Source organism: Hirundo rustica, chromosome 11 (genome assembly GCF_015227805.2).
Source record: "Hirundo rustica isolate bHirRus1 chromosome 11, bHirRus1.pri.v3, whole genome shotgun sequence".
NCBI lineage: Eukaryota > Metazoa > Chordata > Aves > Passeriformes > Hirundinidae > Hirundo > Hirundo rustica.
Genome location: NC_053460.1, coordinates 6181477 through 6209383, shown reverse-complemented (window position 1 = coordinate 6209383; position 27907 = coordinate 6181477). Strand labels below are relative to the sequence as shown.

Sequence of the window (27907 nt, the reverse complement as noted above, 5' to 3'; positions counted from 1 at the left end):
CTCCGCGCAACCCCCGCGGTCTCCATCTCCCGTTCTCTCCCGCCTCTAGAGCCCCGTTGTTCTCCTGGTGCCCCCGTTCCCGATCCCGGCCCCGTCCCTCCCCTCCGGCCCCGGCGAGGGGAGGAGGATCCGGCCGGCGGGGCCGTGCCCAGCCCAGCCCCTGCGCCGCCCCGCGCACCTCGCACCGGCACCGGCACCGGCACCGGCACCGGCACCGACTCCGGCACCGGCTCCGCTCGCCCCCGCGCCGGGGCCGCCGCCGCCCCCCGCAGCCCGCCCCGCCCGCCGGGACCCGCCGCCCCGGCATGAAGGTGCTCCGGCACAAGATCGAGCTCCTGACAGGTACGGCCCGGCCGCCCGTGCCGGGAACGGGGGGCGTCAGACGAGGAGGGGCGATGGGGCGATGGGGCCGGGGGTGGCGAGAGCCTTCGCCCCCTGGCCGGGAGATGGAGATGGAGCTGCCCGCCGCCCCCTCCGCTGCCGGGGTCGGGTCCTTTCCGGGCTCCGGGAGGTGATGCCTTGCTGCAGCGGGGAAAGCCCGGCCCGGGGGTGCTGGCGGAAGGGGGAACGGAGCCGGCAGCCTCCTGGCAAAGGGGGCCGCTCAGCAGACAGCCGGGGGGTGGGGGTGTCCGGGGGATTGCTGGAGCATCCCTGCGGTGCCTCCCTGCTCCTCAGCCAGCCTCCCCTGGGAGTCTCCTCGCTGCCCCGACGAATGAGCTGGGCTGGGAAGAAGGCTGCTCTTAGCAACAGCCGCTGCGAGACAGCCCGAGCCCCCACAAAGCCCCCTGCTGCCACCGCCACCCTCGGACCGTGCATCAGTGGCACGGTGTGTCTCATGGTGTGGCCGCCCTGTCCTGCACCCCTCAGCTGGACCACGCTGTCAGGCTGGCTTGTGGGGGCTGCCGCTTGTCCCTCACGGGGTCAGAGAAAGCTGTGGGTGCTCCTCCTGCACCGGTGGAGCAGGATGTGGCCCAGATCGTGTCACACTGGGGTTTTCCTTCACCCCACCGTGCTCCCCCATCGGTGCTGCTCGGGGGGCAATGCTGTGGGCACACGGCCGTGGCTCAGACTGAGCTGCAAGTTCCCTTCCTCCCTCTCCCAGCCTCACTGAAGGCTGCCGGGGCTTCGCTGCCTGCCAGGGGCCAGCCCTCACTTCTCCTGATTTGTCTGCTTTTTTGTTGCTCAGTCAACCCGAGGCATCCGTGCCGACATCCTGTGGGCACGACATCTGTGCCAGGGCAGGGCGCAGGCAGTCGGTGTGGGGACGCCTGTGGGACTGAGGCAACACCTGATGGATCCCTGCCCTGTGACCAAACACGGCTCCCAAGTGTGAAATGGAGCTCACAGCCTTGTTGTGATCATGATAATAATAATAATAATAATAATAATAATAATAATAATAATAATAATAATAATGCTACAAGCTGGTTCTCCTCCAGTTAGCCAGCAGTGGGCTGCAGATCCCTGGGGAAGGTGAGGCAGTGTGGCTGTTGCTGTCCCCCTCTATATACACAGTGCCAGGGCCCTGGTGGGGCAGAGCACTAGTCCCAGACAAAGCTCTTAGGTCCTGCTGGGTTTGGAACTGATTGGGAATTAGGGAAGTGTCCTGGCTGTGCCTTGTAAACTGCTGCACCACACAGGGAAGGCAGAGTGGGAGCAGAGATGAGTGTGTTTGGGGTGGTACCCTGGGAATGGGCTTGTTGAGGAGTATTGGGGTGAGCTGCAAGGAAAAGGGCTCGTTGCTGGGCACATAACCCTGGTCTAAGATGGGAGCCAAGTTGTTTTGGCTAGGAGACCTGGAGCTGTGGCTTCCTCACCGACAGTGACAGTGACAGTGGCCCAGTGGGGCAGGCCCAGTGGGACTGCCCACAGCCCCACAGCTTCGCTGCCAGGAGCAGGGATGAGAGTTCCTGTGGGATGGCATGGGAAGCAGAGCAGCCAGCGAAGGTGGCAACACGGCTGTGACCCTGCTCACTGATCCCTGACTTACTAATCCCTCCTCTGTTCCCACAGTCAGCACCACTTTAGGAGACAGTCCATCCTGTGCTGGGGATGCTGGTTGGGGCAGGGCTCTGCCACGTCCTCCCTGCGCCAGCTTTCCCCCCACCACGCAAACAAGGTCACGGGGCCTTTCCTCATGGCTCAGCCACCCTCCCTCCCATATTAGCTGCAGGCTGTAATTATTAGAGGCATTCACCATACACTAAGTGCTGTTCCCAGCCACCCTGGGGCCGTGGCCACACGGTGGGTTGGTGTGCTCGGCGTGGGACGCTCCTGCTCTCTTCCAGACCCAGCTATCGGTGAGGCCGATTTTTCTCCCGTTTCTTCCCCCTGGGGTTGTGGGGTTGCTCGGTTGGTGGCTCTGCAGGCTGTGCTGGCTCGGCTGTGCTGGTGGGCTGCAGGCCAGGGCTGTTCCTGTGCACAGAGCCATCTCCCCAGCAGCAGCAGCTCAGCCTGGAGCAGCGTGCCCCTCACTTGTGCCTCTCCATGGGGCTGGTGGCACCTCTCGACATCCCCCAGCCTGGCGGGACCCTCTGGGCAGGGGTGACACGGGGACTCCTGGTGCTGGGTGCCCTGGGAATCTCAAGGGGCTTTGCAGCGGCGTTTCTCCCTCCAAACAGTTCTGGATTGTTGGCTGGCTCCCAAGGAGCAAGGCAAAGTGCCGTGTCTGCAGAAAGCAGGCAGGTGGCACAGCCTGCTTGAGTTTTGAATGGAAAACCCGGTCGGAGGAGCAAAACCCGACTTTGGAAGGGAGTTTATGACCAGTTCCTGTATTCCGGGTGGCCTTACAATATTGGTGGCATTTCTTGGCCGTTCCACATCGTCAGCCTGGACTGATCTAGGTTTGGAGGTGGACAGAGTGTGAAGCAGGCTCGGCTGAGGCTGTGCGGATGGAGTGGGTCCGTGTCTGCTGCAGTGCTTGTACAGCCCAAACCATCCCCACCGTGTCCAGGGAGACTGCACAGGGGGGAGACAGCTGAGGGGACGTGGGATAAGTGCCGGCCCATTTGGAGAAACAACAACTTGGTCTTGTGGAAAGGGTGAAAACAGAGGCTGCAAAGGCAATGCCTGAGGTCTGGATCCTGCTTGAGTGCAGATAATCCGCTGGCACTGGGACTTGCCAGTCACCCATCCCATTTAAACCCAGGGGAGCCTGGACTGTTCTCATGTCTTTCACCTGCTGTGTGCAGCCAGCTGCTGATCTCCTTGCTCTCTTTTGCCCTCTGAGCTGGGCTTGTGCCTGGGGGTGTTTTTTGAGATGTTGGCTGAGGTCAGCAGCACCCAGTCTCACGCCGCTGCTGAGTGGCAGCTCCATGGAGAACTCTGTCCCTCCAAGTCCTGGGGCTGAGGTACCAACTGGCCAGCACCTGATTCACAGACAAGGAGAAGACTTTGGGAGCAAAGGCTTCACATTTGGATTTCTCCCATCATTGCTATACAAACTTCAGGCTGTCTCTCTGCTGTCTTTCTGCTTGGAACATCCCTCTGCCTCCCAGCATGGCTGAGAAACATCACCCCTCATTCTGCCTGTGCAGGGGAATCTCCTTCTGTCCCATTCATGCCTATCTGCAGCCTAAAACTGGACAAAAAATTTGGATTTTGTGTCTTTGATTGATGCTGAAAGCTGGGATGGGAATTTATATGTTCTTGTTCTGGATCGGGTGCTTACTGAGGTGGCCAGCATGGACAGATGAGGTTGGCCCTTCAGTTTGCCCAAGATCATGCCCTGGAGATAGGTTTGTCCTTAACTGGGAGAACTGGAGCTGGGTAGGAGCTGGGAGCTGAGCTCACCTAGGCACTGTCTGCTCTGTGCCTGCTGCCAGCTCCCAGCAGAGGGGCTCACTGCAGCCCCTGGACAAGCTGAAGCACCAAGTCCCTACAGTAGATGGGTGGAATGAAGCTGATTTGGGTCCCATCCCTATGGGAGGGAAACCCGTGAGGCTCTGGAGGGCTGGGGCAAAGAGAACCGAGGCAGGACCTGCCCTGACATCTCCCTTGCCCTGGGCAGGGCTGCTGCTGCAGGAGATGACCATGGCAGGGCTGCACGAGCTGCGCTTCACCGAGGAGAAGCCGCTGCTGCGGGGACAGGACGCTGAGCTGGTGAGTTTGGTGACCACGCTGGCTCTGGCTCCTGCGTGTGGGGCACCAGGAGGTGGGAGCTTGGGAGGGGTCGTGTTCTGGCACTGGGCATGTGTGGGGCTCTGTGTGTGTGCTGCTTTCGGGGGCACGTTTGTGCTCCTCAGCGTGCGCTGGCGGTGATGAGCCCGCAGGGCTGAGCACAGGTTCGGGCTTGCTGGGATGCTGGAGGTGTGTGCAGAGGTTGCACATCGTGCTAACACACAGCTGTGTGTGCACACAGGCAGGTAACACCCTCACCTGTGTGCAGCTGCTGTGGAGGTGTGTGTGTGTGCACACGTGTGGGCTCTGTGTCCCTGTGGCCCCTGCAGCCCCGGGCGGAGGGTGCCGGTGGTGTCAGGGGGCTTTGTGAGCTGGGTGGGAGTGCGCTGCAAAAGTGACGGGTGTCTCTGTCCCTAATGGCTCCTTCTCATCCCAGGACAACTCGGATGTCTTCCTCTCCACTGTGGACACAGACTGGAAGGTAGGACCAGCCACGGGAGGTGCTGCCCACCCCCGGGTTTTGCATGGAACAGCAGCCTGTGCCTGGGGAAGGCCGTGGGGCACCGGGTGGGCTCGGGGGTGTTGCTGTCCCTTTTTTTGTGTGGTCAGTGTCTGTTGGGGTTGCACATCCATCATGGTCCTTGTCAGAAGTGGACAGGGGGATGCTGCCAGGCATCTCTGTGCTGGCGCTCGGATGTGGCTGGTGGGCACTTGGCCATGGGCTGGGGACAAAACACTTAAAACAGGCAATTTCTTCTCAGGAAGGCCGAGCTGCTTTTCCAGCCCCTCTGCCATTGCCATGGCAATGGTTTCCCAGGCAATGCCAGCTCCCTGCTTACATAAGGATGTTTGAAAGCCTCTTTCTCTTTTGGAGGGCTGGGGCATTGCCCCCTATACCACCCACCTCTCTTGGAGAGCAGGGTCCCTCTGCTCCCTTGGCTGGCACCTGCCCATCTTGTACCTCCATTTCTGCTCTCCAGAAAAGCCCCAATGATCCAGCCTGGGGACTCGTGGGAGCTCAGCTCGTGCCTGGCTCCCATGTTAGTCTGCATCACTCTCACACTTCTGCCCAGGCTTATCCTGTGGGGGACCAGGGCGGTGGGGAGGGAGGGAAGTGGGGCTGCCAGCTTGCTGCCTGTCCCTCTCCCAAAGTGTTCCCCTGCCAGGGGACACCAGTGATTGACTTCAGGTTCTGTGCTGCCCCTTTGCCAGCAGTAGGACCATGGGGAGAGCGGGCTTGGGAGGTGATGGCTGGGCCCTTGCAGCTATGGCACCAAAACTACAGCACCTGTAAGGACAAAATAAATGTGGATTTCATTCATCCTAAGATAAGGGCAGGGGAGCACAGGTCCCTGTCTTAACAGTGCCCAGAATTTTGGGGCTGGCCTACTCAGTGTCTGTCACCCATGTGGGTGGGAGGGTGCAGCTGGTAAGGGAGCAAGGCCTTTGGCAGGGTGCTGGGTGGTGACTGCTGTGGTTCACAGAGTGGGACATATCTGATGACCCTCTCAAAAGCCACAAAAATAATTAAAATTATGGTTTTTTAAAAAAAGCTGGTGAGGTGCTGGGGCTGGGAGCAGCAGGGTGTGCAGGGCTGGGCTGCTCCTTGCTCTGCTTGCTCAGGGCTTCTGTTGGCCACTGGAGGAGAAACCAAACCTCCTGGTGTCACCAGAGTGAGAGAGAGAAGGGAGAGGGGGGCAAGGAGGGGAGGGAGGTGGCAGTGCCAGGCTGCCCAGAGCTCTCAGTAGCACCAGAGGCACCAGCATGGCTCTCACTTAGCTGTGCTGGGGCAGGGCTTGGTTGGCACGCAGGGGATATTAAAGGGCAATGACCCTCCCAGGACAATCATTGTGTATTTCAGGGGTTGGCCCGTGGTGGCAGTGAACTGTGTCCGTGGTGGTGCCCAAGTGGAGCAGTTCTGGACAGCAAATGCCACAGGGATGCACTTCCAGGCCCTCGGGACCTAAAAAAAGGAACTGGGCAATGATCAAGGGAGCTTTTCCCAAGCCAGCCAGACCCTGTGTCCTCTTGGTTCCCCTCCAAGAGCCTCAGGGTAGGGATGGGCTAAGTTTCCTGGGCTATGCCAGGGCAACCCCCTCCTTTCTCCACTCTGACATTTCCAAGTTGGTGCAGTGCAAAGGCTAGGGGCTGCCTGCCATTCCTTGGGGAGATCTTACCCCATTTTCCAGGCTCACCTCCCTGGGATAATCCAATGCAGCCCCCATCTTAACTCTTCACTGTCTGTCTGCTCCTCCCTAGGGCCAGTTATGGGGCAGTGGGAGGGACTGGGGAGCCCCCACTTCTGCCACCAGCCAAAGTAAAGCCCTTGGGACATAAGCCAAGGTGTAGGAGAGCTGGGGGCAGGTGCCCTGGGAGCTGGGTGCCCTGGATCTTGCAGGAGGTCTGGGCCACCTGCCAGGCAAGTGGGCTAGTAGCCAAGGCAGTGGTGATCCCATTTGATGCTATTCAAGCAAAGTCAGCCCTCCCATCTCCCTGAAGCCCTTTTGCATTCACCTTGGCTCTTCCACCCCTTCTGTCTTCTATTAACCACTTTCTGCCTTTTTTTGTCCCTCCGCATCTCTTGTTTTTTTCCCGAGGACTGCAGCTGCCATGGTCTTTGGCTCCACAGGCAGCAGGGCTGGGGAAAGCAAAAATGGCACCTGGAGTGCCAGGAACCAGCTGGGAGCTGGGCTTCCCCACCACACATGGTCCTTCATTCACAGAGATGCCTCTTTCCAGGCCTGGGTCTGAGCTCCCCACGGGACAAAGCAGTGCAGGGTAAAGCCTCTCTGGTGGAGGCAGTGCGAATGTTGCCCCTCTGTCTGTCTGTCCTTTCTCCAACATCCAGACCTTCTGGCTGTGCAGCCCCGGCTTGTTTGCAGGACATGGCTTTCACTGAGTTCCGGCAAGTCATTGAAGGGACTGTGGGATTCCTTCTCCATCCACAATTGCCCAGCTTTTTGCCGGTCATGCCAGGCTGGGCAGGGCAGGGACAGGCAGGGCGCAGGAGGAGGGCACCCACAGACTGCTGGGGGGGTTTGGGGCTGTGGTGGTGAGAGCCTCGTTGGAATCAGGGAAGAAATCATCTGCCTGCACACATGTGCCCACGGGAATTCTCACACATGTGCGTGTGTGTTTGCACACAGCATGTGTCAGTCCAGGGACACAATCCAACCCCTTGGAGCTGCTGCACTGTCCCTCCTCCTGCTTTATTTGCCTGCCACTGGCGATGCCCGGCCCAGGGCTAAGCCCTGCACATGCCCTGCGTGCCATCACCCCGCGGCAGGTGGGAGGAGTGTGCTGCTGGGTGAGGTGACACGGGCGTGTGGGCAGTGTTGACACGAGTGTGCCCCTGTGTGCACACGTGTACAAGGTTCTGCGGGTGCGCGGCTCGCCGTGCACCCACGAGCATCAGCGACGGCCGTGCCCTCCGTGCCGAGCACACGGCAGGAGCAGGCAGCAGGTGTGCTCCTGGTTTGCACACCACCACCGCACACGCGTACAGGAACACGCACTGACACACCCAGGGCCTGGCCCGGGGCTTTGCCACAAGGATTTTGTGGGGTGCACGTGCGTCGGTGTGGGTACGGTATGGATTTTTCCAGTTTCCCCAGCGGCAGACAGACACGGCTTTGCCCGGCCCCTGTGTGTCCGTGTCGGTCCGTGTTCCTGTGCGTGGCCAGTGGCCTGCCGTGCCCTGCTCCTGTTTTTTGGCGTGTGCCCGTGCCCATCTGTGGCTGTGTGTGCGCCGCAGGGCATCGCAGCTCCCCGGGCATCGCTGCAGGGCCTGGGGCTCAGTGTGTGTGTGCGGGGGGCCCAGGGAGCCCTGCCCTGGCCGTGCCGGGGCTGCCAGTCCAGACACCCCGCCTGTCTCCGTCTGCCGAGAGGGAAGATGGAGAAGGTGCCGCGCGGTGCCAGGCGTTTTTCCTTCATAAACAAGGGTATTTGGGGCCAATTGGAGCATGAATAATTCCCGCGGCAGCCAATGGTGAGGGCCGGCTCCACGGCGGCGCTCGCCCGCAATGGAGGCCAAACCTGCCGAGGGGGAAGGGCGAGGGAGGGCTTAGCGCAGGGCTGGGGCTGCGCTATAAATCGGGGCGAGGGGCTGAGCCAGCGCACAGCTCAGCCTCGCCCCGGCCGCTGCATCACCGTGCCCCACACCGGGACCTCCGGCTTGGCCCACACTGCCTGAGCATCCTCGTCCGGGGGGCTCCTCACCATGCCGGAGTGCTGGGATGGGGTAGGTACCGCCGTTCCCGTGCTCGCTGCCCTCCTTCCCTCCCTCCCTCCCCAGGGGTTTTGCCCCAGCGTCTCTCCTGCTTGCCCAGGCTGCGCCTTTGCGTGTGGGTCAGGCAGGCACTGGGACAGGGAGGATCCACTGCTGGGGAGCTCTCCCTTCTCCCAGCCCTGCTGCCGCATCCCTGATGTGCTGCAGGTTTTGGGGACGCATTGTCCTTGAGCGTGTCCTCCCCGAGGCCGGCAGAGATGCTGTGCCGAGGCTGAGGCTGGGGCTGTGTGCTGGCACGCTGCCCCTCGCCCACCCCCGAGCTGCAGAGGGAGAGGGTCTCTGGCTGCCCCTCGGTTGCTTTCCGGCCTCTGCGGTGATGGCAACACCCGATGGCAACAGGCTGGTGCAGAGGGGGTGAGTGAGGTGGGAGCACTGCAGCGGTGAGCAGGTAGCCTGGATATGGGTGGGCTCCGTCAGACACCCATGGGTGCTGAGACCCCCGTGTCCCTCCTTGCGGGGTCTGTGGGGTTGTCTTTGCCCCTCTCTCCTTGCTGCCTGCATCCCCTGCATCTCCTGCATCCCAAGCCTCATCCCTCAGCAAGCATCCCTGCGGCAAAGGGCAGGGCTGTGGTGGCCAGCGGTGCTGCAGAGGCTGCACCACGGGCAGGATGTGGTGCCTTGGCGGGGGGCAGGAAGGAGCAGTGCTGAGGATGGATCTGCTCCCTCGGGTGGATGATTTTGGGGTAGGATTGAAAGCTGAGCTGTTGGGGCTGTGATGGGGATGATGAGGATGATGATGGCAAGGAGGCAGCCCGGTGGCCAGGACCAGACCACATGGATGCCTCCTGCTTTGTGACCTTGGGCCAGGCCCTTCCTGTGCCTCAGTGTCCCAATCTGTTGTTGCAGAGGGATGTCACTGCTCAGGGTTCTGCCTGATGCAGCTGCAGGGAGTGGAGGGACAGCTGTGGATGAGGGCTGGGGTCAGGGTGCCCTTGGGAACCCAGACATGTCTCCACAGAGCCCTGGATCTGCTTTTGGCCGCTGTGTTCCCCCAGGGACAGCAGGTCTCAGTGAGGGGAGGCACTGCAGTGAGGAGACCCTGTCCCCAGGCAGTTCCTCCCACCCAGGCCCGTGTCCTTCAGAGTCCTTGGTGGCGTGTAACCCGCGTGAGCATCCACGTACCTGCTCCCCTCCCACCAGCCCAGCCATGGGGCTGCCAGCTCCAGCAGCGAGGACCGTGATGCTCGGGCACCCTGCCATCATCTCCTGCCCTGCTCAGTGCACGGTGCTCCTGCACCCAGCAGATCCCAGCCTCGAGGTCACTGCTGCTGGACTGGCTGGCAGGCACGGGCATCTGGAGGGGACCTCTGGTCCCTTGTCCTTGGGCAGCACCTGGGCTCAGTTTCCTGTGCTGGCTGGGAGCTAGGGCCAGGATGTGGAAGGAAAGGAGCTCTCCTAGACAGGGAAACTGAGGCATGGGGTAGTTTATGTCTCTGTATGGGGGCACTGCCATTTCAGACCAGGGGTTTTGAAGTAACTTTAGCTGTAATTTTGTGATCAGGTTACAGCATTTCCTGGAGTGCTGTACAGGGTTTGGCCTCTGCCTATTTGTCCCAGATATGTTGGATCTGCACCCATCTGGGCCATGCTGTGAACCCCTACCCTGTTGCCAAAATTTTCTCAGTCTCAAGCCCTTGAAGATCTCCTCTCCTGTCCCATCCTATCATCCTTCTCTCTCAAGCCCTCTTGGATCCATCCCTTGATACCATCCTGTGATCCCATCCCATGATAAACATGTCCAATCCTACATCCCGTGACCCTATCCAAAGTCAAGTCTTCCCTTCCCTTCCCTTCCCTTCCCTTCCCTTCCCTTCCCTTCCCTTCCCTTCCCTTCCCTTCCCTTCCCTTCCCTTCCCTTCCCTTCGTCCTGTTTTCTACCCCCTCTGGGATGCCCAGAACTCTTTTTTTTTTTTGCCCTGGGACAGCTGCTCCTCTTTCCCTTGTCTTCCCATGGGACACATCCATTTGGGGAAGCAGCAGCGAAGGGTGTGATGGCAGGGCAGGAGAGGATGAGGAGCTGTCTTAGGGCAGGTGGGCATCACCCCATCTCTCCTCTTCCCCAGGAACACGACATTGAGACCCCCTACGGGCTGCTGCACGTGGTCATCCGGGGCTCTCCCAAGGGGAACCGCCCGGCCATCCTGACCTACCACGATGTGGGCCTCAACCGTGAGTGCTGCTGCTGGGCTGGGCTGCAGGGCAGGCAGGGGTGAGCCCGAGGCTCCATGGGGTGCCAGGACAGCGCCCCTGGCTCAGCTCCTTTTTCTCCACCCGTGGCTGCACGGGGTCCCCCCAGGCATCTGCAAGCTCTGGGGGAGTTTGGATGCTCAGCTGGACACAAAGCCCAGGCCAGGCACAGCCAGGAGTGCTTGGCCACCCCGGTGCTGGCTGCCTGCCTGCCCACACCAGGCAGGGATGGGACTTGGGGGATGCTGGGCTGGTCCTCGCTGCTGCTGCCAGCCCCTTGGTATTCAGAGCATGGACCCAGCTGGAAGCAGGGCAGAGCGGGGGACAAAAGAGTCTGGGAATAGCAGGGAAGGAGAGACCCCGAGCTGGGGCTCTGATGTGGAGATGCTGCACTTTCTTTCAGCCTGCAGCCCTGTCCCGGGCTGTGCCCTCCAGCTGAGCCAGGATGCCCAATTCCCTGTGAGTGGGGAGAAGCAGCTCCCGCTCCGCTGGCGGCTGAGGCTGAGTCACAGGCACACTACATGAGCTGTGTCACCATTGCAGCAGCTCTGGCTCTTCAGCTACGCGTCATGCTGGCTGCAACGGGCCTTACAACCTGCCTCACTCCACGTTTTGGGAGGGATGTCCCAGCACTGACGCCATGGGACGGGACCCCCTAAGCCCCAGCAGTGTCTGTGTCCCTCTGCAGTGGTGGGGTCTTGTCCACGGCAGCACTGGGGATGTTTCTTTGACTCTTTCTAAGTGGGGAGATCTGCAGCTGTTTGTCAAATCCTGTGTTTTCTTGAGCTCTTCCTGGGGATTTTGGACAGGGTTAATACACCAGGCTGCTAATCCTGCTGCCCACTGGGTGGTCTTGCAGTCCTGGGCTCTGCGTCCCTCAGTCCCATCCTTCGGAGGCTCTCCAGCGAGGTCACCCCAAGCTCCTCATTCTCCTGGCTGTGTCTGTCCATCCCCATGCCTCCTGACACCTGTAGGGATGCAGCACTTGCTAACAGTAGCTGTGGTCTCTGCTGTGAGGACAAGGAGCCTGGAGGGAAGGGGATGGGATGGTTTTGGTGGCATGTCACCTCCTGGGTGCAGGGCAGTGGGAGGGTGCTCAACTTCTGTCCATGCTCCCCTGACCCACCAGGCCCCAATGTCGGGGTGTTTGGTTTCTGATACCCACCTGCCCTTTGACAGACAAGCTTTGTTTCAACACCTTCTTCAACTACGAGGACATGCAGGAGATCACGAAGCACTTTGTGGTGTGCCACGTGGACGCACCGGGCCAGCAGGCAGGAGCCTCACAGTTCCCTCAGGGGTAGGTGCCAGCTGCAGGGGCTCACTGTGCCTGCTGGGGTGTCACCTCCCTGCCCCTTGGGTTGTTGCTGCCTGGCAGTTGTGCCCTGCCTGTGGGTCTTTCCGAACCGTGCCAAAGCCTGCGCAGATGGAGGGTGGGCAGTAGGGTGGTTTGCAGGCGGGTGGCACTTCCCTGCCCATTTCAGGCAGCCCAGCTGCCCTGTTCCAGACACTCTGCTCTGAGCAGGTTCCATAAGCACCATCCTGTGCCTCCCTGTGCCACAGGTACCAGTATCCATCCATGGACCAGCTGGCTGCCATGTTACCCAGCGTGGTGCAGCATTTTGGGTGAGTCAGCCTCTCTTCCACGGCTGCTGGCTGAGGGTCCTGGGCAGGGAGATGGACAGAAGACAAGGATTTGGGGCTGGGGGAGTTGTCCCTGTAAGCTGGCATCCTGCAGATCTTGCTGTGGGTGGAGGGGTGCCCCAGGGAATGCACTGGAGCCTCATACGGACCTCTCCGTATTTCCAGGTTCAAGTATGTGATCGGGATCGGTGTTGGGGCAGGAGCCTACGTGCTGGCCAAGTTTGCGGTGAGCCTGGGGCTGGGATGTGCTGGCCTTGCGTTGCTTGTACCTGCTGTCAGTCCAGGGCATGGGGAAGAGCAGGAGCTGATACCTCCAGGCAATCTCTGTTGCAGCAAAGGCTCCTGGAGGGTTGGGGGACCCAGAACAGCAGTGCCAAGTCCACAGTGGCTGAGCAGTTTTGCCACAGGTCTCCCACTGCTCCCAGGACAGGGTCACTTCAGCTCCCTGCAACGCCTGTGCAGTGGCTCTGGTGGGGGCTGCCCAGGGCACATCTCCTCTCCCCTCTGAGCCTCTCCCCTCTGAGCCTCTCCCCTCTTCTCACTGCAGCTCATCTTCCCTGACCTGGTCGAAGGGCTGGTCCTTATGAACATCGACCCCAACGGCAAAGGCTGGATTGATTGGGCAGCTGCCAAGGTGGGCAGGGCTCCGACCCCTCCTCCCAGTCCTGGTGCCTTCCTGGGGCAGGAGGCAGCCAGGGCAGCGCAGTAACTCCCTGTGCTCCCTCCACAGCTCTCTGGCCTCACCAGCACGCTGCCAGACATTGTCCTGTCCCACCTGTTCAGCCAGGTAAGGACTGTGCATCCTCCTGGCCCCTGCCACCAGCCCCTGGTCCACCACCCTAGCTGGGTCACCTGGGCTGTGCCCTGCCAGGTGCCACAGTGCCACTGGCCCTGTCCCATGTGCAGGGTTGGGGGCAGTTGAGCCCTGCCTGGTCTGAGGCTTAACCCTGATCAGTGTGTGACTCGTGCCCATGTCCTGCCTGCGTGTGCTGCCTGCAGCACCACTGTGCCCAGCTGCATTGCCCAGCATCTTCCTCCTCTCTGCTGGCTGGCAGGGCATGGGCAGGACTGGGGGAGCAGGGTGTCACCCCAGCACCTGCCCTGATCTCCATCCCCTGCCGCCACAGGAAGAGCTGATGAACAACACGGAGCTGGTGCAGAGTTACCGGCAGCAGATCGGCAGCGTGGTGAACCAGTTCAACCTCCAGCTCTTCCTCAACATGTACAATGGGTGAGTGCTCCAGGCAGCCCTGCTGCTGGGCTCTGCCCTGTCTGTGATAGGACGAGGGGCTGCAGTGCCGGTGGATGGCTCTGAGGTCACTGTGGGAGCCCAGACCCCTGTTGGGTGCTGTCATCACCCTCCAGGGTGTGCAGGCAGCGGTGCAAAGTTGTCTGCACTGCTGGCTGGGGATAGGGAGTGGTGGTACCTGAGCCAAAGCTTTGCCATGTCCCAGAGCCCACCCCATGGGTACATATTCCCACGTCTCCTCCTGCAGTGGGTGCTGGCACAGGCCTGGGAAAGGGGGCAGAGATGCTGTCCCGTGCATGTAGGGGTTTGGGAGTCCTGCCACTCTGCTGGGTGCTGCATCCTGTGGCACAGGCTCTGCTTGGGCTGTGGCAGAGATGGCCATGGCATCCTCCATGCACAGGGTGCCAGGACAGGGGGGCTGGGTGCTGTCAGTGGCCTGATTCTTGTGCTATGGCATTGGTTGTGGCATCTGCCCATGGGCTCACACTGGCCTTCTTTCTCCTGCATCAGCCGCAGGGACCTGGACATCAACCGGCCTGGGACTGTGCCCAATGCCAAGACGCTGCGGTAAGAGTTGCACTGGCAAGTCACAGAGGGGTCCTGGGGCAGTGAAATTCACTCAGACCAAACTCTGACCAGGCCCCTTTCTCCTCTCACTTTCAGCTGCCCTGTGATGCTGGTGGTTGGAGACAACGCTCCTGCCGAGGAGGGGGTGGTGAGTGATGGGGCCGTGCCTGCGGGGCGGCAGGCGGGCAGTGCCCACGCTGGGGTTCACTGCCTGCTCAGACACACGGCAGCTCCTGGGAGTGGGGGTGTGCTCGTGTGCAGACCTGCCCTCTCGTGTGGGCACCTCTGCTCGTGGCTGTCACACCTGGAAAACTTCCCCTTCTTCACGTGCCCAGATGTGCTCGCCCTGTCCACGCTCGGATGTGTTGGGACACGGCCATGCTCCCTGCCTGGCCACGTGCTCCCACACAGCTGCTGGCACACTTGTGTGTGTGTAGACACACGTGTGACACAGAATGCCTCTCCAGTCCCCCTCACCTCCTGTTCCAGTCCCCACCCTTGCTCAGACTGATAGGAGGAAAGTCCCTTCTGTCCCATGGCAGGGGATTATGGTCCTGTGGGCTCAGGGGTCACCTAGTGCCCTGTCTGCTCCTGGCTGGGGTGGGATTTGCCAGCTGGAATGCCTTGGGCCAGTGGTGGTACACGTGGACAACTTCTGCTTGGCTCCTGGCTCCCTAGGGTGCTAATATCATTTCTCCTGCCCGCAGGTGGAGTGTAACTCCAAGCTGGATCCCACCAACACCACATTCCTGAAGGTAGGCTGGTGGCAAAGTGCCCCATTGCTTTCTGCCCCTGGGCTGCAGGGTGTTCCCATCTCCCCATCCCAGGTCCATCATGGCCCTTGGAGCTAGGGGGTGTATGGGGAGAGCAGGGTGACCCCAGAATTGGCATCCTGTCAGGGGATGGTGGCCAGTACAGACACCCAAACTAAGCAGGATCTTCTCTTTGCAGATGGCTGACTCTGGTGGGCTGCCCCAGGTCACACAGGTGAGCCCTCACAATTTCCCCAGGTACTTGGGGATACTGGGCCCTGAGACATGCAGTGGTGCCGTCCTTGGCTAGCTGGGGCTGGGCTGATGAGGCCATAGGGGTCTCACACTGGGGCTGCCAGAAGTGCTTGGGGCTGAGAGGGGATCTCAGCCTCGGTGCTGCCTCAGCTCAGCTCACCCTGCTCTCTCCCTACAGCCAGGCAAGCTGACCGAAGCCTTCAAGTACTTCCTGCAAGGCATGGGCTACAGTGAGTGCTGGGGTTGGGTGTGGGGCTGGCGTGGGTCTGTGTGCCCGTGCGTGTGTGCCGATGTGCACGTGTGCTGACCTGCTGCAGGTCTGTCTGTCCATGTGTCCGCAGGATGTGGGGTGTACAGGCTCTGTGTGAACACAGGCGTGTGTACAAGGGCTCTGTGTGTACACATGTGTGTCAGGCTCCCTGTGTAGGTGTGCACGTGTGTGCGCGTGGGCACGCACGAGCAGGGGCTGCGTGTGTGCAACAAAGACAAGCAGAGCCCACGTGCAGGAGTCCGTGCATGTGTGTGTGCACAGTTTATGACCACGTGTGTGTGTGTTTATACCTGTGTGTGCCTGCTTGCAAAAGTTGCAGTGCACGTGTGTGTGTTTGTAGGTCTGTTGCACATGTGTGTGTGTTTGCAAGTCTGTTGCACATGTGTGTGTTTGCAGGTCTGCTGCACCTGTGTGTGTGTGTGTGCAGTCTGTGTGCACAGGGACAGCTCCGTGTGCAGGCACACGTGGGCTGGGCAGGGGCTCCTGGCCCAGCAGAGTGGCTGACAGGGCTGACACTCTCTCTCTGCCCTCCCTGCCCTTCTCCCGCCCCTGCCAGTCACCCACCTGAAGGATCGGAGGCTGAGTGGAGGCACAGGTACCGCTCAGTGCCCTTGCTGCTGCATGGTGCCTGCCTGGCCTGTGCCCTCGAGCTGCCTGGGCACCTTTGGGAGCAGCCTGGGTGCAGGACTGGCCCTTCCCAGCCGGATGCCCATTGCCTCGCTCCGCTTTGCCTGACATGGCACCCCGAGCCAGGGCTGGGGGCTGAGAAATGCCATTCAGAGAATTCCCCCTCCACGCAGGCACAGCCGTGGTAGTGTGCCCACTGTGCCCTCCTCCGGGCAAGCCAGGAGCTGTGCCCACCGGCCATCCTGGCTGGGGGAGGGTGTCACCTTCCCCGCACATCCTGGGCAGCCAGGGGAGCTCTGATCCCAGCTCACTCCTTTCCTGGAGCATGGTAGTCAGGGGTCCCCACTGCCTGATGCCCAGAGGTTGCATGCCCAGGAGTGAGGCCGGAGTTCACCCCTGCCCTGCTGTCCCTTACCAGCCTGGAGCTGCTCATGTTGTCACAGCACCGCTTGCTGCAAGCTTGTGCCCAGGCTCAGTCGCGTCGGGGAGCAGGGCTGGCGGCAGTGTTGGCTCAGGTCCCTCAGGTTTTCAGAGGGATCTGAGCACCCCGGCCGTCTCTCTGTGCCCGTGCAGTGCCCTCTGCCAGCATGACCCGCCTGGCACGCTCCCGCACGGCCTCCCTCACCAGCGCCAGCTCCGTGGATGGCACCCGCCCGCGTGCCTGCACCCACTCGGAGAGCACCGAGGCCATGGGGCAGATCAACCACACCATGGAGGTATCGTGCTGAGGTCCACGCCCGCCGCCGACGTCTCCTTCAGAGCCATCTCCCATCCGTCAGCATCCCGCCAGCACCCACCCGCCCCGTGGACATCCTCCACCAGGGCCCTCGCTTCTTCGGGGTCAATTTGTCTTCTTTGCCGTTGGCCTCATCCCCTTGTCTGGTACAGGAGAAGGAGAGGGGCTTCGTCCAGCAGTCACACATGGTTCTGCTTTGGTCCTCACCCTCCCTAGCATCGGCTTGGCCCCGGCTTGGGAGGGTGGGTGGCAGTGGGACAGGGCCAGGATGGGGTAGCAGGGTCAGGGTGGTGAGACGGGGACAGAATGTTGGGATAGGATGGGACAGCACATGGAGATAACACAGGAGGTAGGTTGGTCTCCCAAGTTCAACTGATGGCTGATCAAAAGGAAGAGGGGAACAGGGAGCAGCGCTTACTGGGAGGTCACTGGTCTGTTCCTAGGGATGCAGTTTTCATTTCTCCCTGATGGTGCTCTCTAGTGAGAGCTAGCATGGGATCCCCCAGCACACCCAGGACTTGCTACCCCAGAGCTGGCTGAGCCTCGTGAGAAATCACATCCCAAAGTGTCCCTTTGCCCTGGTCATGTACCCTGTGGGCTGCCCTAGGGCGAGTGAAGAGAGGTCAGCCCTACTCCAGAAGCTATAAGGGCAGGAGGGTGGCATGAGTGTCCTCCTGCCTCTGCCCGGGCCCTCACCAGCGGAGGCACTTCCTTCGTCCCTTGTTGCAGGAAGGACAATTACCGCCTGCCACCAGATATGCACTGGGGAGGGGGGAATTGGCTGGCTTGGCCCCTGCCACACTGTCAGTTCCACTCCCAGCTCTTGGGCTGAGCCTGCCAGGGTCCAGAGGCCACTATTTTAGGGGATGTCACACAGCAAATCCCACCTCAAGTTTTGCCACAGCCTGTGGCTGTCATCACCGAGGAGCCGTTAGCAATAAGAGGAGACACTCCCCCTGCCGCGCTGGGGAGCCTTCAGCACCCTCTGCCCTGCAGGGTGCCTCACCACAAGGTGCTGGCAGTATATCTAGGGTGACCCATGGGACGTGGGGAGCACTCCGTGGTCTGGCTTTGCCTACACGGCTGCCCAGACCCACTGTGGCTCCCCAAATCCCCAGCTCCAGCACTCTGCCTGCGCACAGAGCGGGGTGGGGCGTCTCTCAAGGGCTTGGCTCCCCCCGGGCCGTGGGGCCCCATCCGGCCACCAAACTCCAGGTGGCTCTTGCCTCTCACACTCGGCATGGAGACCCTGTCATTGCATAACCCCAGTGACGGCCACCCAGCCTCTGCTGCCACAGCAGCAGTGCCCAGCCCCTCCTGTGCGTGCTGAGGCACAGGTAAGGATGGCCCTGGCTCTGGTGATGGGTGCTCAGCTCTCTGTAGGTGGTCCATGGGGGACCAGAGCAGGGAACCCACCAGGTGCCACCACCTGGGCGAGCAGAACCAGCCCACTGGAAGCAGGTCCCACCCAGCCCCACAAAAGCGTTCTAGCCTCAGATCCCATCCCTGCTCTCCACTGAAGGGCACAGAGGTCCTGGGGCTCCCAGCGGGTGTATGAGGGCTTGTGGCCCTGAGACCCGAGCCCTGCCCAAACCCTCCCATAGTAAAAGGCCACCCCAAAACACCAGTGTCCCCCGTTGTCCCCCACTTTGTTCTGCTGTGTGCTTCCCTCTTGGTGTGACTCTGAAAGCTACGTAGCTCCTTTTTATGATAGATACCGCTGCGATCTCTTGTTTTCTCAGCGTGTCCTTCCAGATGATATATATATATAAATACCTATACATAATATATATATAAGGGTTTGCCCAGTCCCTGACCTTTTTGGGTTCACTCCTCCTCGCATTCTTGTCCAAGCAGTGCCGTGTGGTTTCCCTGGAGGTGGTGTGGCTGTGCTCGCCTTCAGTTCCTCACCTTGGTTTTGTTGGTTGGTTGGTTTGGTTTTCCCTGGTGGTTTGTTCTTTTGACTTTTGTTGGTTTTCCTTTTTTTTCTCCCAGTCACAGCGGAATTTAACACATTTTCCTGTCTGAGTGCAGCCTGGTTTTGTCACAGCGGCATCGAGGCCGCAGCACTCATGAGACAGCAATATGTAAACCGGATTTAACTAAGCTGTTGCTGTAGAGAGGAGTTACTGTGTTGGAAATAAACCAACAAACTAATAAAGATGTTAAGAACCTGCTGTGCTCTTTACAACGTGCTGCAGGGAAATGGGTCTGAGCCCACCTGGGGCCTGCCTGCAGAGATCTGGAGGCATGGAGGACAAGGGGGACACAACTTGGCCACCAACACCACCAGTGATGCCTATGGAAGAGAGGCCAGGGCCCCAGGGTGCACATGGGGGAAAGCTGTGGGGTGCTTTGGCTTTGGGGTAGGCATAGGCAGGCTGCCCTATATGTAAAGGGTGGATGGAGGCTGGAAAGCTGCCAGTTGTAGCTCAATGAGGCTGGATCCAAGGTGTGTCCACTGGGAAGAAAAGATCAGTGGCTGCACCACTCTGGGTATGAGCAGGGTCCTCTGGAGAGTCAGCTTCCCTGTCCACTTCCAGGACCCCTGTATGTCTCCCCATCAAGGTCTGAGTGTCCCAGGCCACAGCCCTTTCCAAGTGCATGAAGTCCTGCCTGGGAAGGATCCTGTCCCTACATCCTAGGCCTTGTCCCTGCCCGAGGGTGTCAGTGCCTGCCTTGTGCTGGGTCACTCCAGACTGGTCCCTGTCCCTGCAGAGGGGCCCAGAGCCAAAGCATGGAGGCAGTGTGGCTGTGTACTCCACACTCATGGTTACCTGGGGTAGGCAGAGAAAGCCTGGCCACGTGGGGAGGGAATGCAAACGGCCAAGGCTGAGCTGAGGTGTGGGCAGGCAGCCCAGGAGCCTCTCTTGGTTGGTTTGGTTCTGCTGGTCAGGGTGAGCCTCACCTGGGGGGTGGGGTAACCCTGCACACACCCTTACCACTGAAATGCAGTAATGCTGCTGTGCTCATCCAGGGCATCATGCAGCCTTTATGCTGTACAGATGGCTGGGATAGGATGTCAGACAAATGATTTCCACATTCCCACTCAATGCAATTCATGGAGTGCTGGATGCTAAATACTGGCAGACTGCAACAGGAAGAAAACTAACAACTCCATATCCCTACAGTACTACTGCTAGATTAGAAATCTTTTTCTGTACTTCAGAAATGAGCCTAAATAATCTATTTTCTTGGGACCTGGCCCATCTCACCATTCAGTTATCTCTTGGACCAGAGGCAAGTATGTCACTGAAGTATCCTTTCCCATATGCTTACCCAAGAAAGAATAGTCACAGCTTTTTTAAATACTGCCAGTAATACTGGCATGAGAACAGTCTGTTGATGATGCATGAGTTTTTATTTCTAGCAGGAGGAGATCATTAATACGTGTAATCCCTCGGGGAAAACCTGCAAAGCAATGGCAGCAGCAGGGCAGAAAATAAAATCAGGCTGCTTTTTCTGGCCAGATATGGATGCCATTAGTGGGGAATGAGAGAACGATACAGGTCAGTGTCTCAAATAGCGCATGAAAATGCGACTTAAGAGGGTCAGAGCCTGCGGTACATCTGTGAGACTGCACTGCCACCTGGTGCGGTCTGAAGCGCTCACAGCCTCTGCCCAGCGCAGCCTTTGCCTTGCTTTTTGTTTAAAACACCCGGCCAAAGGACAAGAATGCTGTTACAACCGCTGGCTGCTGGGTTTGGTCGTGTAAACAGATAGGAATATGACAGCACGGAGGTCTGGGAAGCAGAAGCAGGGGAGCAATGGTGAGAGCCATTCCCCCTCCATCTGTCACAGCGGGGACAGGGCTGCAGCTGCCAGGACAGAGTTACTGCAGGACACTGCCAACTCACGGAATGCCTCAGCCTGTGCAGCTGACTGTGTTGTGTCACCGAGTGAACCAGGCTTGGCGAAGGTGACCGTATTTGTGCCTCCGAGCAAGTGGAGCAAGCTGCAAGGTCCCAGGTGGGTGTTAGCACAGCCAGGTGCTTCTCTCCAGCCAGGCCTTCCTCAACAACGATCCCTGACTAACAAGGAAGAATCTCATCCCCGAGATGAGGTGGTGACAGCTAAGGGCAAAAAGCTTAAAAAAAGCTTCATATCCCATTGCTTCCCAAGGGCCTTGCTGTAGTCACTCCTCTGAAAACAGAGGGCTGGAAGCACCTAATGGCCTGAAAATCACAGAACTGCTCAGAGGGGAAGGAACCTCTGGAGATCACCCAGTCAGTCCAATCCCCCTTCCACGGCAGAGTCACCAGGAACAGGTGGCACAGGAGTGTGTCCAGGTGTGTTTTGAATGTCTCCAGAAAGGAAGAATCCACGACCTCCCTGGGCAGCTGTTCCAGAGCTCTTCCACCCTCCATGTAAAGAAGTTCTTCCTCGTGTTGAGGTGGAACTTGTGTTTTAGTTTATGGCCATTGCTCCTTGCGCATCTGCTGAAAAGAGCCTTGCACCATCCTCTTGGCATCGACCTTTGAGATATTTATATGCATTCACGGGGTCCCCTCCCAGTGTTCTCTTCTCCACACTAAACATGCCCAGCTCCCGCAGCCCCTCCTCATGAGGGGCTCCAGGCCCCTCATCACCTCTGCGGCCTCTGCCGGACCCTGCCCGGTAGCGCCTTGTCTCCCTCGCACTGAAGATCCCAGAACCGGACAGGGCACTCCAGATGTGCCTCACTAGGGCTGAGCAGAGCGGTCTAAAGCCCTGCGTCTCCTGCGCAGAGCTTCGCCCGTGCCCCTCGCGGTGTGCATGCCCTCGGTGCCCGGAGTGTCCCCGCCGCAGCGGGCGATGCCGAAGGAACTACAGCTCCCATGGTGCCGCGGGGCCGGGCGGAAGCGGGGCGCGCCGGCGGAGAGCGGCCGCGCCGAGCCCATGGCCGCGCTCAAGTACGCGGGGCTGGAGGACACGGACAGCGAGGAGGAGCTGCCGCCGGGCTGGGAGGAGCGCACCACCAAGGACGGCTGGGTTTACTACGCCAAGTAAGGGCGGGAGCGGGGCCAGCCGGCCGGCAGCGCTCTGACCGCTCTGAGCCGCCCCTGAGCGCGGGCGCGGGGCAGGAGCCGCTCCTCACGGACGAGCGGGTGCGGGTGCGGGTGACGCGGGGTCCGTGTGCGGTGCCCGCCCGGCTCCGGGGAGCGCTGGGCTGGGTGTGCGGGACGGGCTCCGAAGGCTCGGACAGCCACAGCCGCCCTGTGGAGCCGCTCCGAGCGGAGGTGCCGAGCCGCCGCCACCTGCCCCGCCTGGCAGTGATGCTGGAGCCGCTCTGGGAGCGGCCGGGAGCCGTCCCGGAGCTGCTTCAGTGCGCCTCAGGGCTCCGTGGGCGATCTTTGTGCATTCTGGTTAAGCCTTACACAATATTGCAGTTTGGTCAGTCTTCTTATTTGTGGGAACGGAGGAGAAACAGGTCGGATGGAAGTTAAAAGCTGTGTGTGCTGTTCCTCAGCTCTTCAGTCCACCTTGGCCAAGAGATAAAGAATCGCATTTAGCTCTTTCTGCCCGTGCCACTGGACGTGATTCCATCCTCCCAGGTTATAAAGGGGACGTGCCCCAAGATGAACTAACTCAGTAGAATATATGTTTATACACTCTCTCCCCTCCTGCGGTTTTTGTAGCCATGTTGATCTCCCTCCGTTTGTTTAAAAGTACAAGTTATTCCCTTCCACAAAAAGGTGGAAAAGTGTGGTTCAGTCTCACCCGTGGTGAGTTCCCCTCGTCCTCCCAACTTCTGCTCTTATAAACAGTGGACAGAATGCTTTAGTTTATCCACACTCTGTAAACACTGCAATTTCTCTCTAGGTGCTTGTTTTTCTTACGTCAATTGCTTGTATATTTCCTTTGACTTCAAAAGCTCTTTCAGGAAAGAATCACTTGGTGAAAGTAACAAACGTATGAAATAACAAGGTATTACTGAGCATAGCTGTTACACAGTCAGTTCAACAGGTCAGTTTCTGAACTCTGGTTCATTTTAATGGTATAAAATGAATATATCTTTACTGTCGGAAAATCTTGCCCAGTGTGTCTAAAATATATATTGGATGTGAAGAGGTGTTGCACTGCTGCTGCCTTTAATGATACACTCTATACCTGTGATACTTTTGCATATATCTTGGGAATTTACTTTAAACCTCATCACCAATATGAACTTTTATCTGGAATAAGATTATTTTGGCTTAAGACCCTTAAAGGTGTTTATGATGAGTTAGGTGTGCACGCAGTTGGACAGCATTTGTGTGTCAGGCTGCTGTAATTTGTTTAAATATCTCCTATTTTCAGGTCACTCAGGGGCACTTGTTTAGTCTCAGCTCCCCAGCTGTGATCCCTGTAATACCATGTGCTGTCACCGTGGGGTTGCTGTAAGAAGGGAAAGTTGCCTATGTTGTGTGTGAATCGCTGTTGGGCCTGTAGGTTATTTGTAATTATTTATGTGTTATTTATTGCTGTTGTCACTCTTTATTTCACACTTGGCCGGCTATCAATTTGGACATTCAGTTAATCCCTGCCTGATTCTTAAAACTTGGTTGTTATTTGAAAACATTCAGTGAAAGATGAGTGTTTTTATCCAACCCAATTTCAGTATTTTGGCTATTTTAAGACCTTGTTTATGTGCACAGGACTTTGCTTATTAGTCTGTAGTGCAGAAAAATCTTATGGTGGAGTATTTCAATTCTGCTGGTGATTGACATGAATAAAGTCTCTGAATTGGAAGAAAAGATGGGATACCATTGTTATGTGTATTAAATAAATATCCTGCTAGTCAAGGCCTGTGGATAAACGTATCTTCCAAAGCTACAACTGCTCGTGTAGAAATCCAGCTTACTTATGTTATACTCTACAAATCAATATTGTTAGGCAGGAGAATGGTGCTTTTGTAATTTGAAGACTTTCTAATATTATTACTACTATTTGGTGGTAAATTCTTTTCTTGCTTCTTTCTTCCTTATTCCTGCCAAGGATCATCACCTTCTTGAGGTGTTTTCTGGGTCTGTTAATGTTATTTTTAAATGAAAATTTTTTTTGTAAACTTGGAATGGTAGTCAAACATTTATTTGAATTTTTATAGGCTCCTGTGCTCTCTGGTTAGTTACTTTCAGAACTATGGCAATATTTTGGGTTACATCAGAAAGATTATTAGGCAATTTTTAAAAATCCTGAACTTTTTCTTTTCCTGCAGCCACCTAGAAGAAAAAACACAGTGGGAACATCCTAAGTCTGGGAAGAGGAAACGTGTTGCAGGAGGTTTGTGTTAAACTTTTGCAATGAACTCAGATTGTTACAAACATTTAGTTCCTCCACAAACTCTGGCTGATTTATTTTCATCTCCTAGTTGTTGCTAATCACCTAGGTAGGCTGAGCTTGCAGAATACAGCTGATTTCAGTGGGGTTTTACCTCTGGGATTGTGTCTGTGTAGAGTGATCACTTTGCAGTTTTATGGCTTTCCTGTATTGCTCCATAAAGCCAAAGTACTAATGCCAGGTTGCAGAGTTTGTTTTAGTGTGGCTTTTAAAGCATATAGTCAAAAGCTGGAGCTCTCTCTTTTCCTGGTGTCCATCAGATAATATTTATAGTTGGATTATTTTCTTCAAAGAATGTATTTCATCAAGGAGTATCCCTGGCACAGAAGGAAACCTTGTTAGTTTTCATTTTACCTGTTTCCCCCAACCCAGTTGAATATTTGTGCCAGAACAGAAGGCAGACAGTGTTGCAGGACATTTCCAGAGGAAAATGACTTCTCAAGGACGTTGGATCAGTGCCTTAAATCAGATTTCCCCAGAAGCTTCTGTACCTGGGGGTACTGCACTGTTGGCAAGCCACGTTTCTTTTGGCATTGGCAATCTGACTATAAATGAAATATTTTCAGTAAATCTTAATCGAAGTGAAATGAGTACTTTCCAGCTAAAATTAGAAATACTGTGAGTGCCATCTGTTAGGTACTTCTGTAGGATCTTTTATATAAGAATTTCTTACGTAAAGATGTGTCATTTTTCTTTTATTTATCCTTCCAACTTCGTCGAATCATTTAGGTTTGATTTATTGTATCTCATGCCCACTTGAGGGCTCTGATCTTTCAGCTCTTGTTATGTTACACATAACTTTTCCTATATGTTTTTGCTATTTATTTTAGCAGGGGTACATACTTAACTGTAAGTAGTACAGATGTGTGTGCTTGGAAGCGTGATTGCATTTTGCTGGGGTTTTTTTGTGCTATAACATAAAACCATTTTTTTTTAGACTGTCTTTATACTCAATCTGCCAGTCATTGCACTTTTACCAGATCTTCTGTGTATTGTACTTCTGTGAGAGAGCAATTGTGTGTGATTAGGGAAGCAATCCTTCTTTCAAGTTCTGATATTCAAGGGCAGCAGGTAGCTGCACCATCTACAGAAATAATGCAGAATTGTGTCTTATCAGTCTGAGAAATCACTTAAACTTCACATTGAAGAGTATTCTAATGCTTGAAAATAAAGTTCATGTTTTATGTGCTTTTCTAGATCTGCCATATGGATGGGAGCAGGAGACTGATGAAAATGGACAAGTCTATTTTGTAGAGTAAGTATCTCAAATTGTGGAGTATGTTTGAAGGAGGACAGCTGGGTTACATGCTGAGTAGCCTTTTGAGTTATGATACTGTGACAATATCAGCTGGAAAGACAAAAAGATTAATAAATGCAGCTTCAGAATCCAAATGCAGATACTGCAGTGTCTCCTGTTTCAAGGACAAGTGTGGGGTCCTTTTATAGATGTGCTAAGATCTTCGTAATATAACAAGATTTTTTTTTTTTTTCCCCTGACAAAATTCTGTCTTTTATGTCAGGAGTTCATGTGAATGAGCTGTCACAACTGGAAAAAAATGTTTGATTAAATAATGCAATTGGGATGATTTTAACCAAACTGAAAAAATAAAATTGATTTTTGGGAATCTAAATAATCCATTGGAATTGTACACAGCAGTGGTTGAAATGCATTTAAAATCTAAATGCAGGGAACAGAAGGGTTCAAACAGTTGAATTTTTGTGTTCTTTTGCAGCCACATAAACAAAAGGACTACCTACCTTGACCCAAGACTGGCCTTTACAGTAGAAGATAATCCAGTTAAACCTACTACTAGACAAAAATATGATGGGAACAGTACTGCAATGGAAATTCTCCAGGGTCGTGACTTGAGTGGGAAAGTGGTTATAATCACAGGAGCCAATTCAGGAATAGGTAGGTTAACATGGCACGTAAGGTAAAATATGGCAAACTTTATCTTACAGGCTACTTGTTTGTTTAAATATCTTTATATTTTTGGTTTTCAAACTTGATTTGCACGTTTTTCACATAAAACACCTAGTCAGAATTTTTTTAAAAACGTGTGGAGAATTCAGAGCTTACAGGAGAGCTGCAGGAAGGACATCAAGTGCTGAAACAATTTATTTTTGTCTAGAAAAATATCCATGGAGTCATTTTACATTATGCAAATATATAAAGGATGGCTGTGAAAGAGAAGAGAATTTTATTTTTATGATCTTGGAGGCTAGGACAATGAGTGAGGTTTGTATGGCTGCAGAGCAGTTCAGGTAAAGTATTCAGAAAAACTTCTAATGCCAGCAAGTAAATTCAGGTAAAGATTTTCCCAGGAGGCTGTGGAATTTTTATCTCTGAAGGTACTTTCGAGTGAATTTGATGATGAACTTGTGTCAGGATGTTTTACTCAATGCTCCTTTAGTTCAAAGGAATAAAATTTATGACCTGTATTAATCCTTGTTAGTTGTATTGTCTCACAGGTTCATAAATCCTTTCAGACACCCAGCTTGTTTAGATACCTGTTAAATATTACTGCTTCTATAGTGGGTGAGTGAAAGATTCAGATAACTGCTGATCTTTTTTTGCCTTTTGTTTTTGGCATTTTTCTTTGTGATGGGACTACATCAATATTGAAGGAGTCCTTATGCAAAATAATCAGTGGTTTTTATTTTAGTTCAGAATTTTGACTTAAATGCATTTTTGAGGACATTGGAAAACCTCGAAGACATTCTGGAAAATGGGTTAATTTGCTTTGTATGCAACTGTGTAGTCTCTTAACATTTCCAGAATTACCTGGACTCAAAGGGATTTGCCTTCAGCAGGAGCAGAGATGCCATTCAGCCTTGCTGGATGAGTGGGACGTGTTTCAAATAGGAGGAAGAGGCAAAAGAGAAATTCAATATATATGATGGTTTTGTCAAGATTTTTTTTTTTTTTAATGTTTCTCTTTTAGTTTATAGTCTGGATTGGTCACAAGTAATCAATCTTGAGATATTTTTTGCTTTGATTTAGAGTCCGTAAATATGAAGCTAGCAAAATTGTGATTCAGATGGTGTTATGGCCTATTTAACTCAAAACTCTTGCATATCACATTGCATTTAATGTTGCTTAAGTCCTATGCAGTGTCTAGTATTTCTTACCAGTTGCCATGGAACATGGATTAATTAGCTGGTTCAAGGGGACTCTTCCCAATTTTGGAGCTTATTTTGCAGTTATTTTAGGATTTTAGTGCTGTGTTCCATTTGGTGTTGTAGATACTCCTTTTAAATTTTCTGTGTATGTTGGAGGTAAGTTTCCTCACTGAGTGTTTTGAGGAGTAAACAATTCCTGTGATTTCAGAACAGCAAACTGTTTTCTTTTAGAGGTAACCATAAAAAATCTGAGGGAAATATTGTTGTCCATTAAGTGGAAAGAGATATAAAAATAATGTATTACTTGTTGAGCATTTGTTTGCACTCAATAATGCAAGGAAAAAAATAACCCTTTAATTGTTGTCCAGAGGAGTTTCAGTGGTATATTTGAAAATAACTAACTGTGGTATCTGTCCATTTTTTTGAGAAATGTTTCATTTCAGGATGGGTAGAACAAAGATCAAGCTGTAACTTGATAGACTGAAGTCAGAAAAATGGGTTTTCAGTTACTGCCATTGCTGGATGCTCAAGATAAAGTTTGGAAAATGCTGAGAATCCCTTGAAAGATGGATGAACATATAAGTGATGTTTTTATTCATCCATATACTCTGCTTTAAGATAGCAATGTTAAAAACAGATCAGCAAAGATGGAATGATATCTTAATTCACTTTATTTGTGAATCTAGTACAGGGACTTCTGTGTAGCTTGTCAGGAGCATTTTTTCTCTTAGAGTTGAAAAATCTCCTCAACTTCTGAAAAACAGAGATGCTTGCTCAGTTACTGAGGGAG

The 27907-nt window shown here is 55.3% G+C and overlaps 2 protein-coding genes across 25 annotated transcripts in view; both read left to right on the top strand.

Moving 5' to 3' along the window:
* Window positions 1-264: 264 nt before the first annotated feature.
* Window positions 265-18872, top strand: NDRG4 (NDRG family member 4). Of its 6 annotated transcripts, none has more exons than XM_040074973.2 (17): window positions 265-342; window positions 4010-4101; window positions 4556-4600; window positions 10471-10576; window positions 11774-11894; window positions 12158-12220; window positions 12404-12464; window positions 12786-12872; window positions 12969-13025; window positions 13366-13469; window positions 13998-14054; window positions 14151-14202; window positions 14762-14809; window positions 15006-15041; window positions 15240-15291; window positions 15889-15927; window positions 16533-18872. In XM_040074973.2, the coding sequence occupies exons 1-17, from the start codon at window positions 306-308 to the stop codon at window positions 16685-16687; spliced, it is 1212 nt and encodes a 403-aa protein (XP_039930907.1). In that variant the 5' UTR covers window positions 265-305; the 3' UTR covers window positions 16688-18872. The 6 variants fall into 6 exon arrangements, with proteins under 6 accessions (XP_039930907.1, XP_039930909.1, XP_039930910.1 ...); XM_040074976.1 differs by lacking the exon at window positions 265-342 and adding an exon at window positions 2215-2300; XM_040074975.2 differs by lacking the exon at window positions 15889-15927 and having other exon boundaries at window positions 266-342.
* A 2673-nt stretch (window positions 18873-21545) lies between these two features.
* Window positions 21546-27907, top strand: part of WWOX (WW domain containing oxidoreductase) — a 478837-nt gene continuing 472475 nt past the window's right edge. For 18 of the 19 annotated variants that reach the window (XM_040075531.1, XM_040075530.2, XM_058422124.1 and 15 more), the window contains exons 1-4: window positions 21551-21680; window positions 23873-23937; window positions 25192-25249; window positions 25728-25906. In XM_040075531.1, coding sequence (XP_039931465.1) covers window positions 21574-21680; window positions 23873-23937; window positions 25192-25249; window positions 25728-25906 — 409 coding nt within the window. In that variant the 5' untranslated portion in view covers window positions 21551-21573. Of the gene's footprint in view, window positions 21681-23872; window positions 23938-25191; window positions 25250-25727; window positions 25907-27907 lie in introns of all 19 variants that reach the window. The other variant, XM_040075519.1, reaches the window with a different exon arrangement.